The 18042-nt window shown below is 35.4% G+C and overlaps 2 protein-coding genes across 3 annotated transcripts in view; one reads left to right on the forward strand and one right to left on the reverse strand.

The window, feature by feature from the left end:
* LOC142354651 (uncharacterized) overlaps positions 1-3623 on the forward strand; it is a 32688-nt gene extending 29065 nt beyond the window's left edge. The window contains exon 7 of the mRNA XM_075406997.1: positions 3031-3623. Coding sequence (XP_075263112.1) covers positions 3031-3404 — 374 coding nt within the window. The 3' untranslated portion in view covers positions 3405-3623. The remainder of the gene's footprint in view (positions 1-3030) is intronic.
* Positions 3624-5965: 2342 nt separating this feature from the next.
* LOC142353957 (angiotensin-converting enzyme-like) overlaps positions 5966-18042 on the reverse strand; it is an 82967-nt gene continuing 70890 nt past the window's right edge. The window contains exon 9 of one of the 2 annotated variants that reach the window (XM_075406190.1): positions 5966-6049. In XM_075406190.1, coding sequence (XP_075262305.1) covers positions 6011-6049 — 39 coding nt within the window. In that variant the 3' untranslated portion in view covers positions 5966-6010. Of the gene's footprint in view, positions 6050-15952; positions 16396-18042 lie in introns of those variants that run through there. The other variant, XM_075406189.1, reaches the window with a different exon arrangement.

An 18042-nucleotide genomic window follows, 5' to 3' on the forward strand; every position in this document is an offset into this window, starting at 1 on the left:
ACCAGCAAGGACTTATTCGTGCCCAGGACAGAATAGGTAAAATTCAATTGAGCTTCGAAACGAAGCATTCAATACTGTCACATTGGAAGCACCATGTAGTTAAATTATTGCGAAATGAACATAAGAATAGTCATCACGAAGGTACTGAACATGTCAAAAACATAGTTCAGCAGATATTCTGGATCCTAGGCATACGAAATGCTTTGAGATCGCATCAACAGTGTTCTCAAATGTGGGCGTAGACTATTTCGGACCATTCACAGTAAAGATTGGTCGAAGAAACGAAAAGCGTTGGTGCTGTCTATTCACATTCCTTACTGTACGAGCGGTAAATATAGAGATTGTATCAAAACTAGACACTGATAGTTGTCTGAACGCAATTATGAGATTCATTGCTCGAAGAGGCAAACCGGTCAAAATGATTAGTGATGACGGGACAAACTTCGTTGGAGCCGAAAAAGAACAGGCAGAGTATATAGCAGCATTGAACAAGGTGCGAATTGAAGAACATCTGATTCAACAAGGAATCAGATGGAAGTTCAACCCACCTGCAGCACCACACTTTGGAGGAGTGTGAGAAAGACTGGTTAGGAGTTGCAAGAAGGCAATGCCTGCAGTGCTGGGCAATCGATCAGTCACGGAAGATGTTCTGTCGACCACGATGTGTCTTGTTGAACAGACGTTGAATGCTAGACCACGGACGCCGGCCAGTTCTGATGCTACGGATTTAGAAGCTATTACTCCAAACCATTTGCTACTTGGCAACAAGAACCTTTGTTTACCGTATCTATCAGGTGCAGAGCAATTTGTTGATCATAGAAAGCTCTTCCGACAAACACAAGCTTATGCAGATCTCATCTGGGATAGATTCCGTAAAGAGTACTTGCCAACGTTGAACAGTCGAAAGAAATGGCAGACCACAACGGACAGAAGTCTTCAGCAGGGTGATCTTGTGTGGTTAGTGGAAGACAAGGATAAACGTGGATATTACAATCTGGGTCAAATAACCGAAATCTTTGAAGGTTCTGACGGAATGATTCGATCAGCGACAATCCGAACGAAAGATGGATACTACAAGAGACCAGTAGTGAAGCTCGCTCCAGTGCTATCAATGGACAAAGATGTTTTCACGAAGGAAAACAGGGCCGGCGATGTTGGAGCTGAGCTCGGTAAGCTTGCGTAGGCAGGAGAATAGAAACAAAACACTTTCTGTTGTCCTAGTCGTTTAATAGTTATAGTTATGGTTCTAGTTCCAGTTAGTTTGTCACGTGAGAAAAAAAAGAAAAGGGGGAAATAACAAAAAGCAACACACAGAACTCAACGTAGCAGCCGCAGAAAACGGCTGAAAGTATAACTCTGCCTAATATTGCAAAACAAATTGTCCTGAGCAGTAAATAACGTGTTACTGGGTCTTGAACTAGAAATATTCCTGAGCAGTAAATTGTTACTTTGTCTTGCATTCAAAATATTTTTTTTTGAGCAGTAAATTCTGTTACTGTGTCTTGCATCAACGAATTATTGGAGCTGAAATTCAACAGTTACAACCCCAACTTCTGGTATTCTCAACTTGTGAGTACAAAGAGCAAAAGTCAACTTAAGTTTAAATTTAAATATTTTTGCAAAAACAGGTCTTAGAGATATATCTTTGTCTTCGATTTGTTTTTTCTATCGGATTGAAATGGTATACATAAAGAGATCCCGTTTTGTGTGATCTGTAGCAATCCAGTTCAAATTGATAGTTGAAAAAACTAAGATCAGCGAATAGTTACGAACTAAAATAGTTAATGCAACGGTAAGTATAGCAGAACGGATATACAGTTACAAAAGCAAACTGCATAAACGAAGTATCCGGACAGATTTTGTAACCACTCAGAACGAACTGGGCGGTGTAAAACTTTCTTTGTGAAACACAAGGAGAGCAGCCGTTACAATGATTTCTAAACGCTATGTGTTCCAGCCAGAATGATTTATAAACGCTATCTATTCCAGCCAGATTTACAATTGGCAATGATTTCAGCCAGAATTACAAAAGTTTTTTATCTGGTGTAAAGCAGTTGTTTATGTAGGAGCCATTGTGTTTCTTTATCATATATACAGAAGTCATGCAAAATGTGTTTTGTGATATACTCAAGTGCTTTAGTTGCGGCAATATGTTTGCATGGTCTTTGCACTAAAGAGAGAAACAACACGCGCTATTAGTCATATTAGGACGCGTATTTTTTCAACCTACGTGCATAGAGAAACTTTAACCCACATAATGCTAGCGTTATTAGCCGTCATTTATAAGCTATACTTGTAAGAATACTTGTTCTATTATGATGGCTAGAGTAGGGGTCGTTTATAAATCATGATGGCTAGAATAGAGGCCGTTTATAACTCATGGTGGCTAGAATACCCGCCGTTTATAACTTATAATGGCTAGAATAGGTGCCGTTTATAACTCATGATAGCTAGAATACCCGCCGTTTATAACTCATGACGGCCAGAATATCCGCCGTTTATAAATCATGATTGCCACTTTAAATGCAGTTTAAAAGTAATGCTGGCCAGAAAATGCGCAGTTCATAAGAAATATATCATAAACGTGTCCAAAATGCATGATGTTCCGGCTATAAAATGCCCTGACCAGATTATTGGTCATAGAAAAAAACAATAAAAATAACCGGGTTCAGTACTGTAATGTAGACGCAGCCAGCTCCGGGTACTAAAATGTTTTCAAAATTAATTTTGTTTTTGTTTTTAGTGCCTTGAACGTGGAGAAACTCCTCATAATGCTGAAGAGATAATTAATTTAAAAACGACTTACTGAATCAGATGCGAGTTTATATATGATTTGAAATAGTTTGAGTGTGATGTGAAGATTATGATGCAAAATATTATGAGAAAAAGTATCACCAAAAAAAGTAAACTTGTGTTGCGCCGTTTTGCTCTATACTGCACAAGTTCAGGTGACAAAGTTCTAATGTATAGCTGCGCATAATCCAGTTTTAGACACATATATGATTAGTATAAGCAAACTTGACCTTTTAGTGATAGCTCAAGACGGATTTTTCCCCTCCAACGGCTGGCTCAGGCTAATTGTTGCCGGAATACTCTACTACAAAATGTTCGACAACCAGAACTTTCGCAGCAACTTCCCCAAAGTTCGCCGCTACGTAGTGAGATTACAGAATTCGACAGCAAATGATGGTACCGATGAAAATGATTCACTAGAACAACAACAGCAACAAGTACAACAACAACAACAACAAATACAACAAACAACAGTTTCTCAGAGCTCTATTACACGAGAAAGATCGGATTGCGACCATTCTTCGTCAGATCGACCACAAAGTCGAACTAGACAGAGAGGTCGAATAAATAAAAGAAAACAAAGTGACAGTCGATGGTGTCTTATAGTGTAGTCGATCTCTGAAGTATTTCTTTCCTTGTAAGAGGGGCCAGCGACCTATGCGCCTTGTGCCATATGAAACTTAATCTACTCAGGGCCTTTCAGCGCATTTTCTAAATAAGTCTGGGAAAATCCCTCCAACCTCTTTACATCAGTGCCGACCCCGATTTTCCAACTGTCACTGTTTTCCACGATTACATAGGAGCAATGTGTTAATTAGACAGAAATAAAGACCAACAGTTCGATAACCTAATTGCGAATTAAATGCATAAAAATCTTTCCTATTTCCCGATGACTATTTGCTGATTAAAAGAGCAAGTGCCTGTTAGCTACTACACTTATCTCGGCTTCCAGGAAAGTTTGTTCTGGGAAATTGATACTCAGTAAGTTTATACATCGCAAAACCAGGTTTAAGGCTAAATCGAATTTTTAGCGGAAAATAGTGACAATATAATGGCCCAATTTCAATAGAACTCTATGCTATATGTCACCTGATGTTACACGAACTTTCATATCAGATTGTCATCACTTCCCAAGATTTAAAATCTCAGATCTAATAATTTTTTATACAAATTTGTTTTAAAAGATAGCAGTAGGGAAGCAGAGTGGGGCTGTGAATCTTTTTTAAATCAAATCTGATCAGACAAAAATGAGATCCTAAGCCAGGTCGAGGTGGCCAGACCGAAGTGACCCCTGATCAGAAGATCTTCGAGCTCACATATGTTCCCGGTGCTCTCGAGTTACATGGTCTGGAAAAGGCTTCGAGCGCACTATAGTCTGGACAAAGGTCTACAGTAACAAGTAACAATCATGTTACAATTTTTAATCCTGTAAGATATGATAAGAAGAATTTCTATCGTTTAAAGATTCTTATCAGATTCTTCTTATCAGATCTTAAGGATTAAAAATGTATTTTTCAATCTGATAAGATAAAAAAACTCCATATTTGACATTATACATTGTACATTAACACAGAATTCTCTCCGCCATTGGGCTACCTTTATCCAGTTTCACAGCAACATCGATGGAAAAATTGATTGATCTTCGATGCAAAATTCATTTTGAGTTAAATTTCCCAGAATTGCTGTTAGGGGGTCTGTGCAGGTGCAACTACAGTTAAAATGGACCAGAAAGGGATTCGAACCAGCATCTCTTACTTGCAAGCCTAGTGTGCTACCCATTACACCAACTGGTCTTAAGCTCTCGAAATTGGGCATCTTTTATAACCCGTTCTCACGTTCTTTCTTGTCCCTCAAGGCTTCATTTCTCTAGCCAATTATACATTGAACAGGTAGAGCTTCTTGTCAAGCTATGTCAAGCTTATATTATGCACAATTTACATTAGTTTGTTCTCTCAACCTTCTAACACTCCCCTTAAATTGCGGATCATCTATTTCACCGTTTTTAACTATCATGTCTCTCTTTTGCGGAAGAGACTAGGGTCTGCGGCTATAACCTGTTAGGGTGTCTGTGCAGGTGCAACTACAGTGAAAATTGACCAGTACTGTATTCGAACCAGCATCTCTTACTTGCAAGCCTAGTGTGCTACACATTTACACCAACTGGTCTTAAGGTCTCGAACTTGGGCATCTCTTATAACCCGTTCTCAAGGCTTCATTTCTTTAGCCAAGTATACGTTGAACAAATAGAACTTCTGTTCAATTTAAGTCAAGCTTATCTTATGCACAATTTACAAAAGGTTGTTCTCTCTCAACCTTCTAACAATTGCCAATCTGTGCTGATCGATATTCATGGATTTATTCTGCTTTTTTAATAGGCAAGATTGTTTTATTCAACATAACCGATAACAGCTGCAAGATTAAAGACACCCGGACTGAACGTCAAGTATTAATCTGTACTGATTCAGTGAAATTGCAAGTCTTGGATCAGTATTGTATCAGAGCTCTAGCTCTAATTATGTCACTTTTTAGACTTGGCACGCCTTAAATCAAGTCTTAAATCTTGCCAAGTCTTGAGTGATCAAGGCTTGAAATTCGTTCCGGACACAAGTCAAAAAATGATTGAGACTCAGCAAAAGTGCAGAGATTCCGAAAAATTGAGACTGAGCAAATTCTACATAAACTCAACGAATTATTTGGTAGCCTAAGAAAACGCGCCTTATCGGATCTTAAAAAATTCTAAAGTCTAGAAAGAGGAAAGTTTTGTTTGATACATGTCTTGACAGATCGCACACTGTAAATTGACATTTATTTTCTATCTCTGCAAATGTTCCGCAAAAGTTACATCTGCGGAGTCAAATGTCTCCAAAACCATAAGAGCCAAATATAGTTCATATCAACTTGAACTTCATAGTCCGACGTCATAGTCCCAGGTTTGAAATAGGTTTTCAAGTATATGTGGCCGTTGCACAATGGTTATTACGTATAGCCTACCCAATGACCACTAAATTGACTGTTCCGTTGAGAATTTTCTGCGCGCAGGGATGCTTTGGCAACAGCGATGCTCTGGCTGTGTTTCCCAGGACAAGCTAGTGCTGCGTATACGAAGACACATATATTATTCGAAAGCTTCAAGCTCATTGCGTTTGTTCATTCTCTCCTTCCTCTGTGTTTTTTCGCATAAGAAATGTTCTTTCCTGTTTCTACCCCCATTATCCATTCATTTGGGATTTTGTCGTAAATTTCTTCCCATAATTTTCTAGAAATTAACACACAAACTTTGTTTCATTGTTTACGCTGAGTAATGTACCTCATGGCGCCCATTCTGTTGTTGTCGATTGGCTTATATGGTATTTCAACCTTTTTTTTAAGCTTTTATATCATTTATTTATGAGCAGAAATATTAATAAAAATGTAAAATCAATAGAGCGTATATTTTTGAAAGCAGCGATGTGGCCATGCAATTGTAACTTTCAACCGCTCAAGAATTTTTGTTTTTTCGACCTCGTGGTAAATTTGATTTCCTACTTAGGTCACTTCCTGCAAACGTGTTTCTGATAGATTAAACTTGGCATTTTAAAAACTTATAAATATGATAGAAAAACTGATAATTTTTTTTATAATTTCAAAAAGCAAACTGATAAAAGTAACGGGTACTTCTACCTCATAGTGTCAATACTACGCGAAGTGAGGCATTTTGTCAAGATATGCTAGTTCGAGATTATTTTGTCTACAACTCAGACAACGCTACCATATCGTCGCAGTCCATAGATTCGCACAGAAGTTTTGTATTATGACGTGACATAGATAAAACACCATTTCATGAAACGCATGATTAGGTCTACCGAATTTGTATGTGTTTTGAAAATTTTGTTAATCAAAAGATTTTCCAGAATTTTTAACAATTGTTTAATTTTTCAAAGTACGGTTGTGTGGCAGCAAATATTGTACCAGAGTCGTTTAGTGCAAAAAACTCCTGTCTGATCTTTCCTGTGACGCAAGTACTTTCCATAAAATTATTTGATCTGCGGTACTCCTTGTAGAGTTTTGTATTTATATCGCTAGAAGGCTTCTAGCTGGAGACCGGCTAGTGGCCAGAACTCTACCAAATTTGAAAGCTTCTTCGAAGGAAAATGAGTTCGACTGACAATTAAGTATAGACTGTTGTCCCCGTTGCTCTCTCAAAGCTTTATATAAAAGATATTCGATGCGCGCAATAATTAATTTCTTTTCCAGGCAATAAAAGTAATGTTTCACTGAAATACAGCCACTGAAACAACCAAGTATATATCGGTTCTTTAAATCATAGAATTGAAGAATAAGGATTATCCCAGATTAGGTAACTACGATTCAGATATTTAATGAACGCGATCAACTATTATCCTGTTAATCAAAAATAAAAGTTAATTATAATTTACAACAGCTGGAGGAATCCCGATACCACTAAGTCAGAGTAATTTAACCTAATCAGAAAAGTCGATTATGCACTTTTTCAACATACTATTTATCTAAGCAAATTGAACTCACGTGTCAAATCGTTCTCTCAAACTATCACTAACTCATTAAACAAACAACTTGTTTTCAGATTCGCAAATCTGTCTCTGAAGGTTTTTCTTGTGCCTAAGGGCACTCAACCTTATCAGTTTTTTATTAAAAAAGACGTAACTTGTCGTTCTTTTTAGAACATTTTGACCTAAAGTCTTTTAGAACATTTTTATCGGAGCTGAGTGTTTAACTCGATTTGATAGTTTCAGATTATGGCACAATTTATGTTTCATGATCTGCAATATGTGTGCAAATTTATGCACGCTGGTTTTTACTCTCTCCCAGTAATGGATACGCATCCGATTTAACCCAATGAACCTTTGTTTCCCCTTTAGTTTAGCAATGTTTAGTTTTAAATAAATTTTAACCCTTTCCTCAGGGTCAGAAAAAAGAAGGAAAAAAAACTTAGCTCTTTCTGCTCCTTTTTCTTTTTTAAATAGTTTCAGCGCTATTAGTGTGAGATTGAAAGGTAGATTATCTCAACTCTTCACATCTGAACGAGATCTTGGTAAAAGTTTTGGCACTGGAAAAATTATTGTATTTTTTCAAAGAAGGAACAAAATTTCGTCTTTCATCTTTTTGTTTGCTTACTTTAAAGGCCAAAAGACGGTTTCGGGAACCAGAAAAAGCCTGATGTTCTCCAGGTATGACCAGTCAAAATTTTAGGGCGGTCGGCCTGGGGGAAGTAGGGTTTTGAATGCTTCGGGGGAGGGGTGGTGCGCTGGTGAAATTATGGGCGCTTAGTTTTGGACCAATTAGGGACCCTGAAGCTGTACCAGAGAGTGGCAGATCAATATTTTATGCTCTGATAACTCAGTCGAGGAATTAGTGTGCACGCCATTTTTTGTTTGCTCAAAGAGCCAATGCAATTACCAGTATACTACCAAACCACCTATTCATTATATCTTAATTTCTACCTACTAAGTTAAACGTCGACTGATTTCCTTTCATATCAATCTAATGTCAAATTTCTCTTCTTGGAACAATTGCAAGAGGTTTCAGTCTTAATCGACAAATAGAGCACCATTTTAAACATTTATCAAGTCGGTACAACAAACCAAAAATAATTCTAAATAATAAAAGACTGGACTCAAAGTGTTGCATTCCAGGAATGCGAAAATTGTCATTGAAAATATACACCAGGACTTCATCGTTCCGGAAGTAGTACGTAGCTGCAATTATTGCAGTGATCAAATCATTCATCGGCGTTTTACCGGCCCTTTGGTTCATGCTTCTCTACTTACACGTGAAAGAATTTGTAACGAATTGATCCTAGTTATTAACGATGGATCAGTATTGGAATACAATTGCTTCAAGAACGCCCCTTTGTTAGATCCTACAACCCTTATCCCTGAAACTGTGGACACTATTTATCCCGCTTTTAATTGCGTGTGCGCTGCACTTAGCACAATTTTGACCGGAAAACCTAATAAAGGCCGATAAAGAGAAGAAGTCGTTCGTTGTTTACAGAATGAAGGCCCAGACCGCCACTTATAAAGATTGAAAAATTGATGGGCCCTGCCCCTTGTATTAATGGCCCGGATGATCCTAATTTTGTTACAACTTCAGATTTGAGAATGCTAGACCGAGCGTTTAGAAATATTTTTTACATGTTTTATGAGATCGATGAGTTCGAGCAAGCCCGCTGGGATTGTTATACTGGAAACAAAATGGGCCCAAATAGAGGAGGAATTTACTTAAACGCCGGATTGAGCGGTGGAACAATGCATTGTTATATTGTTGCTTGTCTTAAGTCAAAACATGAAGGGTAAATGGTTGAATTTGGATAGCATAATCTATAAACCCGGACTAGAACACACACATGACAATTATTAAAATTAGAGGTAGAGTTTACTCAGCATAAACACAATCGCTTTTATTACTCTCTTTATTTCCAAGAACGCTTGTTGCTCAGCTCTTCCACCTTCTCACAAGCCGCTATTATAAGTTGGTTGATGCTCTTGTTGATGGTGTTGATGCTGTTGTTGTTCGTTTTGATGCTATAGTTGTTCGTTTTGATGCTGTTATTGCTTGCTTTGCTGCTGTTGTTGCTCGCTTTGATGCTGTTGTTGCTCGCTTTGTTTCGCAACGAGGAACTTTTTCCCTTATTGGTTCTGCTGCTCTTTGATCGTTTCTTTGTTTTGATCTTTGAGGCCCGAACATGTTCTGCCCTTGGCGTTTTTCCAGCCATCGGATGTTGCTTTATTGGCGCCTTTTCGAGTCGCGCTTTAACAATTATGTTGTCCATCACGCGAGTGTGCTATGTTTCATTAAGGCCCGACGAATAAAGGAATTTGAAGCAAGGCCAATAAAAACAATAAACTAAGTTCAGTTTTTAACTGAAAAAATTTATAGGCAATAAATTGATTTCCTTTGTCTTTAGTTTTAACGGGCTGAATGTTATTATGCGTGACCTCGAGGTTCTCCAACTTGGTCTTATTTGCGCTGCCCAAAATAGCGTCACAATTTTGTGTGCCTCTTATCAGTTGTTATTTGCCTTGCAAAACAACAATTTTGGTATTGTTGGGCATTTGTGTGCTAATTCGGCCTTATCTTTGTTAAAACAAGGTATTTGAGTACTAAGTGTTTGTTTCATTTTCCCTAGTGTTAGGACGCATATTTGTATTTGAACCAGACAGAAAATGGACCTATTTAATTTACCCTTGGTATGAAAGATAAAATTGTGATTAAAAATTGCCAGCAAACTTAGAAAACCACGCGTGAACTAATTTCTTCACTCGTTTTGACTCTTTTCAGATATTTTCTACCCACAGCCGTTATATATTTGTCCTCCCAATCATTAACCGTAAATCTTGTTAGAAAACGGGTATTAAATACAAATTATGACCAGACCATTAGATTATGAGCTTTAATGTATTGTAAAGGTAAATGGACTTTAAAACAAGACATATTTGATCTCACAGTTATCAGAAATTTTTTTTAGATTAGAGTTATATGCGCCTGAGGATGACAGTGACAGTGACCTCAGCAAGCATAAAATCGCTTCAAGGCATACTATACTAATTAAATTTAGATACACTGCCTGTTTTTGAGCTATGGCTGGGAATACAGATCATGATCTGGTTGATGCTGCCAAACTCATTGTTATTGTAGACCCAACCATTACTGCTCTTCACTCAGGAAAGTTCAAGCAGGAAACTCTATTACAAGACTAAAACCCACATGATACTGAGTATATATATACTCAGCATGATCGCTGGTTTCCGCACACATGAATTAATATCAGGAAAGTAAGCGAGTGCAAAAAAGTCAGACGCGCTCATACACTGGTATATACGTGTGCGTAAACTGTTTTTGCATTCTAATGTGCGCGTAAACTGGCGACAAGTCTATCGACTCTAATCATTTGATCTCGTCGCCTATTCTAATCTAGTCCTTTGACTTTCTAATCTAGTCAATTTACGCATTGCTACTGTCCCCAAAATTATTATCAAGTGCGTAACGAATTTAGCTTCAATTTATTAACATTTTGTCTGCAATGTTAGCTTTGTCAATGATTTCAGCAATTGTGGTTTTCAAAACTTAATGTTTTGTCGAAAATGTACAATGGATACGTTAATCTTGTGTAGGAGTTACAAAATTCCAGTTTTTGGACCTTTTATTGACGGCTAGCGTCATTTTTTTAACCATAGAAAACACTGACTTTTTTCACCGTGGAAAGCACTAACTGATGGAAATATAGGACGAGTGTTGTCACTGTCATTCCTAAAGGGCCTCGGAAAGCTTCAAAATCAGAAGTTCTACGGTTTGCAATGTAATGTTTGCGCATGTTGTTTATGAACTGACATGACTAAGGGATTCCTATCTTTAATCTTGAGTAATGCAGAAACACTACTGAGTTCTTACCCCATGACTTTTAGAAACCCCCAGCTATAACGTTTTTTATCCTCCCAAACTAAGACGTAAATGTAAGTTTTATTGTTAGTATTAATGCCTATTATTATCAGATCATTACAATCTGAGCCCTGATCATACAGCAAAGAAACGCCTTATAAAACAAATGAGAATTTGAACTATATAAATTTGAATTATAATGAGGAAAAGTTGTGGACGAGATGAATGGTTACAAATATGTCTCACTTTAATCAACATAATTTGAAAATGAATTAGTATGAGTAAAAACCACAGTGAGATTAGAATCAGGGCCGTAATTTTAAAAAAGTTCAGAGCATGCACGTGCTGTATTTTTTAATGGTAACATACTACATAACAACACCTAAACACCTGGGCGAAATTTGATCCTCGAAAATTTAAGAGCTTAAATGTTTTTAAAGATACTTTTCAAATTGTTGTTTGTAATTTTCTACCGATCTGATCTGTGCAAAACATGCGTCTTTGAATGCAAGTATTGTTTTTGTTTTTCGTTTCCACTTCGAAATCGAGTGAAATGTTTACTGATATTTTATTTATTATTTTAAAACTGTTTTTTTTTGTCAAATTGTTCTCCTAATTTTGAGCAATAATGAATGCAAAAGAAAGATGCAAGGACAAAAGAAAAATAGAAGATACTCTATCACCAGAAACAATGTCAATATCGTGTTTCCTCTCCTTATATTGTATGGGGTGAAAATATTTAATCCCTGTCAATTTTTGTTTAATTTGCAAATTAGAAAACAAAGAGAAAGCTGAAAATAAATTCTAACACAGATCTCCCTTACATTGTTTCCTTAAATGCACTGGAATACAATAAGTCATAAAGGCTGATTTTTTAAGAATCTTACATTCTATATATAATTTAATTCGACATCCCTGAAATAAAAACAAATTTTGACAGTTTAAAAATAAGTCAAATGCCGGCTGCATAAAATTTTATGTGCTCTTGGGTTTCACTTCTATTTCTAAAGAGAACCCAGCACTTGCATATCTTTTTATATAAAATCCAAAGCGAGACGTGAGTGTATTCCTTTATACCCTATGTGATTTTTTTTACAAAGCTTCCCGAGCCCCATTGCCAAAATTATGTAAGTGTTAACTAGAGTTGTCAAGTCGGGATATTCACCTCATTTCGTTGAACTTAGAGACGTAAATTCAACATATTCAACGTATAATTATGTATGAAATTTTTGGTGAATTTTCTGACTTGTCAATGATGCTTCAATGTTGCAGCTTATCTTACATTATCTTGCGTTGAAATTAGCGTTGATATTACAAAAAATCAACCTCTGCGAACGAGACTCAAACTAATGAATTTCTGCACGCTTGACACACATTCTACCACTGTGCTTCTTAACTTAAAACCGCACTCTTCATAAATAGGACTGTAAAATTCCGCTGCACATAATTTTTGCTTTCCTTAGAGTAGATCTTACAAAAATTTTCGCTTTCTAAGCGCAGATTTTAGTTAATTTTGCCTTTCTAAGCGTAGTAGTAAAAGTATTGAGTTTTTTTTAGCCAATTTTTGGGGTTCCATAGACAATTTTCGATCGTTCATTAAAATAAAATTTGAGTTTTCAACGAGTTTTCAACGAGTTTTCAACGTATCTAGCATAAAATTGACAAAAACCACTTTGAGGCCCTAAAAGGACCTAACCCTAATCCCCATCCCCCACGTACCCAACTAACATCCACCACCTATCACCAACCTCCGCTGATCTCACAGACACACACGAGCTCATACCTAGTTCCCCCAAAATATGTAAAATCAATGCTGAATAAACGCAAAATAGTGTAAGATCCACGATTTAAAACGCAAAATTATGAAAGATCAACGCTTAATTCAACTTAAAACTAAGTAAGATCTTCTCTAAATTAAACGCAAAATTATGTAAGATCTACGCTGAAAAACGCAACATTATGTACGATGGGCGGTCGCAGAGTTATGTAGGGTCTACACTAATTTCAACCTAAAATTATATAAGATCTACGCCAAATTCGACGCAAAATTATCTAAGCTCAGCGCCAATTTCAACGCCAAATTATGTAAAATCTACGTTCAAATTATTTAAGAGTAGCGGTGAGTAGGTTAAAATTATGTAAGGTCTACACCTAAGCGTAGATCTTACACAATTTCAACGCATTCACCGCCAATCTTACATAATTTTGCGATTTTAGCGTTGACACCTCGGCCCAGGTTTCAAGTAAAATGCAGTTTAAAAGATTCTAATTGCGAAATCCAGTTTCTGGAGGTTTATATTTCCGATCCATTTACGTGAGAGAGGAACTCTAGACTCAACTGGGTTTTTTGTACAGTCAATTTTCACCGATCGATATCATTGTACAGTGTTGTGCAAACTTTTGAAAATTTACAATTGAAGCTTTTCGATTGTAAACTTTCGATTTTTTTTGTGGAATTCGCTTTTTCCGAGCAGCTACGTTTGTGTACAACTTTGTGAACGTTAGCCTAATTTCCCTTTTTTGTTTCACATTTTCTATATACATTTTTTATATCTAATAACTTTTGATCATTTTCTGCTAAAAAAATGAGAAAATTGTTGACGATAGTCTCATTGGTTTTATATTTTGAAAAAAAGGAGCTGGAAAATTTTTTCAACCAAAAGGGTTTGCTAAATTTGCACATAAATATTTGAACAATTTGAAGTTATTAAAAAATCAAATTGGCATCAACTATGGCTGTTTTTGCTTTTTTTGACCAGTTTGACCGATAGTGCAGACACAAAACTGAAAAAATGCTGGCACAATCACTATTTCCTTAGATACGGGCTTCTGTTTTATCTAGGATAACATGAAGTTTTTGTTCAAACATAGTTTAACTGAAAAAAATTGTAATTTTTGTGTGAAGCGCATGGTATTTCTTGCTCCTACAAATCGTTTTCGTAAATTTTTGACGAACTCTTGAGTTTTGCCAGCTTTTTATGTTCTTTACGTTGTCTTATGACAACGTCTATTTAATGAACTGTCTAACTCGCATTTGAGGAAGCTATTAAAGAAACTATCTAATGATCTCAAAATTGATACATGATGATTTTTAGGTGAAATAACTTGATAAATATTTAGAGTTCATCACTTTTTGTTGGTTGGTGAGGCTGACTTTTTGGTCAATGCAGCTATTTCGGTAACATCTGGAACAATTTTCTTTTACTTCAATGCAAAAGCAGCAAGAGCAAGACCAATTTTTTCTAATTACTAACTTTTTGTATTTCAAAATTTATTCAATGTCTAATTGCGCGCTCTATAATTTTAGAAAGTACATTTGCTTCTTTGTTTTTTTTCTGTAGATGTTATATACAAAACAGAATAAACTGAAATCAAACCTCAATTTTTAACGGGTCAGCATACCTGCAGATGAAAGCCAATGAACTTTCATGATATTCTCAGGGAAAGGAATTGATTTTTTTAGCTTAGCAACAATTTGAGTGAAATTAGTTGTGAAACTTTGAGTTCTGACTGTAATCGTCGTTAATATTGTAGTCTTTTGGCTCAGTCTCATTATTATAGAGTCCAATCAAGTTCCGTTGTAGTAAAAAACTTATCCATTTATCTTTCCTAAATTCAAAGTTCTCGGTTGTTATCTCTTTTGGTTTTGAAAAGTAAGTTCTCGAAAAGTCTCATTTCTGTCAAATTAATTTAGTCTCAGCAACGATTGGGCACATTCTTTGTCGGGTGAACTTCAGTTTAGTCTTCCTTTCATTTTAATTACTTAAATAAAGGTTTTTAGCGTTGATACTACAAGTTTTCACAAATTCACTTTTTTTGTGACAATTTCCAATATTTGAGTTCCTCTTTTGTCATTTTTCCGATCTTCACATTGAAGGCAGATAACGAGAATCCGCATATAAAATATTGGCGTTGAAAAAGGTGCAATTGATTAAATTTATTTTTTTGTGAATAGATTGTGATTTTATAGACTTCAACAGAGAGTTTTGGTGGTAATTAATGATTGTTGTTTTTATTTGATTTTGTTGTTTGTCTTCTTATTACTCTATTTGATGTCAGGCATTTTTGACTTCCTAATGCATTATTGGCTCCCTTACTTGTATAGTGGTTTGAGCTTGAAGCAGTTTTAAATGGATGCTCAAATTATTTTAGAAAACATCTTAAGTCAAAAACTTGATTGAGGTGGTCGGGACAATTTATGCAAATACACAATTCGGAGCCTATTGTTCATTATAAATTTATATATTTATATATATATATATATATATATTTAGAGTTATATATGTATATATATATATATATACATATATATATATATATATATATATATATATATATATATATATGTATATATACATACATACATATATACATTTATATATATATATATATATATATATATATATGCTACCACTTTATTATATATATATATATATATATATATATACATATATATATATATATATATATATAAATTGTAGATTATAGTAAACTATATTTTTCACTAGAGGATTTTGACTTCAAATTTTTTGAAATATTCTAGATTTTGAGCTGAATTTCGAGTTTCTCATGACTCTCAAACGGGAGACTTGTGGGGACAACAGTGACAAAATTTTCAATTAGCCTGAAATTTGTTTCTAAAATTTCTTGGTTAATTACCGAGGATAAGGTTTAGAAGTCTTATTTTTTCTAAAAGGAATCTTTTGATAAATACTTTTTCGCGATTATTTTGTTAATCCGCATTTTCTAATGCGAGCGCCTTTCATGTATTTATTTAGTTGCAAATTAGGCTCTCTATTTTTCTGTCTAATTGACCCTTATTAAACAGCCATCCCGGAAAACAGTGAAAATTTCGAGCAAATTCGCTCGATCAGATGTACCTTGTTGCAACGTAATGACTCCTTTGTTTGAAGAAAATTGCCTGACGTGGGAGCATCTTCGTAAATTGTTTTTTTTCATAATTTTTTCTAGTTGGAGTTATTTCACTTCTCTCATATTCTCAACAACCCTTTAAAATCCCTCAATAACCCTCCCGATTCAGAAGAATGATCTTAATTTGTCAGTTTTGAGAAGTTACTCCTTCCCTGGAAATGTCCATCCTGCTGAAATATTGTGCTCTTCAATATATTCATCCAGAAAATCCTCCAATGGCGAATAATACTCAAGAGCTGCCTCTGTGTTCACAGAATTATCGCCAGTGAGTTCCTGAAAAAGAACTAGACACTTTTTTGGGTGTTTTGCCGTTATGGCATAATAGGAAAGACCCAATAATGAGAACTCAAAACTCATAAATTCTCGAAGCGCTTTGGTCTGACACATACCCAATCTTAGACTGACTGTACGATGCCCTTAATTTGATTTTTGCATCTAGCACATACCCAAATTAGGTATGTTCCCTTTGTCCTATACCAGAGTTTGGTCTGATTGATCTAGCCCATATGCGTTTTTCCTCTTGTCCTTACCCTGAACGCGTTCCCTTCCACGTGGCCTATTCGCACCGTTCAGTTTTGCTTGATTAGGGCATGTTCAGTCTGGTCCATGTCCTTATTTTGGTCTGTTTGGCATAGAAAGAACGATTGTTTTTTTTATAGTGTGGGTATGAAAAAAACATAACATTTATGTTTGACTTGAGTTTTTTGAGGTAATTGCGGTAATATAAAAAACAATCGTCTCTAGTGTCCAAGCAAAATACACGGACTGTTTAAAACACAGATGCCTACCTTAAGACAGGGTCAGATTATCTGCGAGAAAAAAACAAAGGGGTGCAGCATTGATTTTTCTTATTTGCTCTCAACCCGTGCTTTTGTATTTGTCAGTGACTCGCATCAAGTTTAAGGCAGTTTGGTTAAAATCTCATAGACTAAATATTTATGACCAGATCATAGAAACTACCTGTTTGTGCTGAAAATAATTTGCAGACGACTGATATGTTATACAAGCTCTCACAATTGGTTTTCACATATCAATTCGGATAATCAAGTATAAATTTACATAGTAAACAATCTAAACAAAATTTGCAACAAGAATAATAATGTAAATTGGATGAAATTTTTGATGTGAAAAGAGTGGAGTATAAAAAAAACATACAATATTGCCTCTAGAACTTAATAAATCAAAATTAGCCTCTCATTTTTATCAGATATCAGTTTACGAGTCTTTAAAAAGTCATAAAAAGAGCCGCCTGCTGATAGACAATTGAAATTTCTTGCTTAGAAAATTACTGCTTGTGCATTATTAAGCATATGCTGATAGTTTGAACTTATTTTCAGTATCAGATCAATGCAGAGCCTCTTCCAAATTTTAATCTGATAGATTTTATTCCCGCAAATACTTAATAACCTTAAGAAAGCCAAAATGCTGATGAGATCGTCATTCGTTTGAGAGTAATATTTGCAAAACTCCTTTTCAAATCTGGCAATAATTACAAACAGTTGACCAACCACCCAAAACCTGGATTACAAACTGACAAATTCTACTTATGCGATTCGGTACAAGATCTGCGTTTGGATGTATATGTACAAATTGAAGTAGTTACTTAAAGCTGCATAAAATATCTCGACAAATTTTAAAGATTTTTTTGAAAATTTCTTACTAATTAAAATGTTAACTATTATTTCAATGCAAAGAGAACTTTCTCTGTTTTTCATTTTTTTATTACTTGATGTTTGTCGAATTCGTTTAAGTAATGTATCTTCTATTTTTCATTGTTTTATTCCCAAAACTTTGAAATATTTGGCTTGTGCGATCTTCAGTTGAAAATTACAGCAAAAATTGAATCAGTAAATTTTTCAGACTTCATTGAAGCTGAGCATTAGAATTTTTTATCTGTAGAAAGTTCTCATGAGTAAATGA

The sequence above is a fragment of the Convolutriloba macropyga genome, chromosome 15 (genome assembly GCF_964194025.1).
Source record: "Convolutriloba macropyga chromosome 15, txConMacr16.3, whole genome shotgun sequence".
NCBI lineage: Eukaryota > Metazoa > Xenacoelomorpha > Acoela > Convolutidae > Convolutriloba > Convolutriloba macropyga.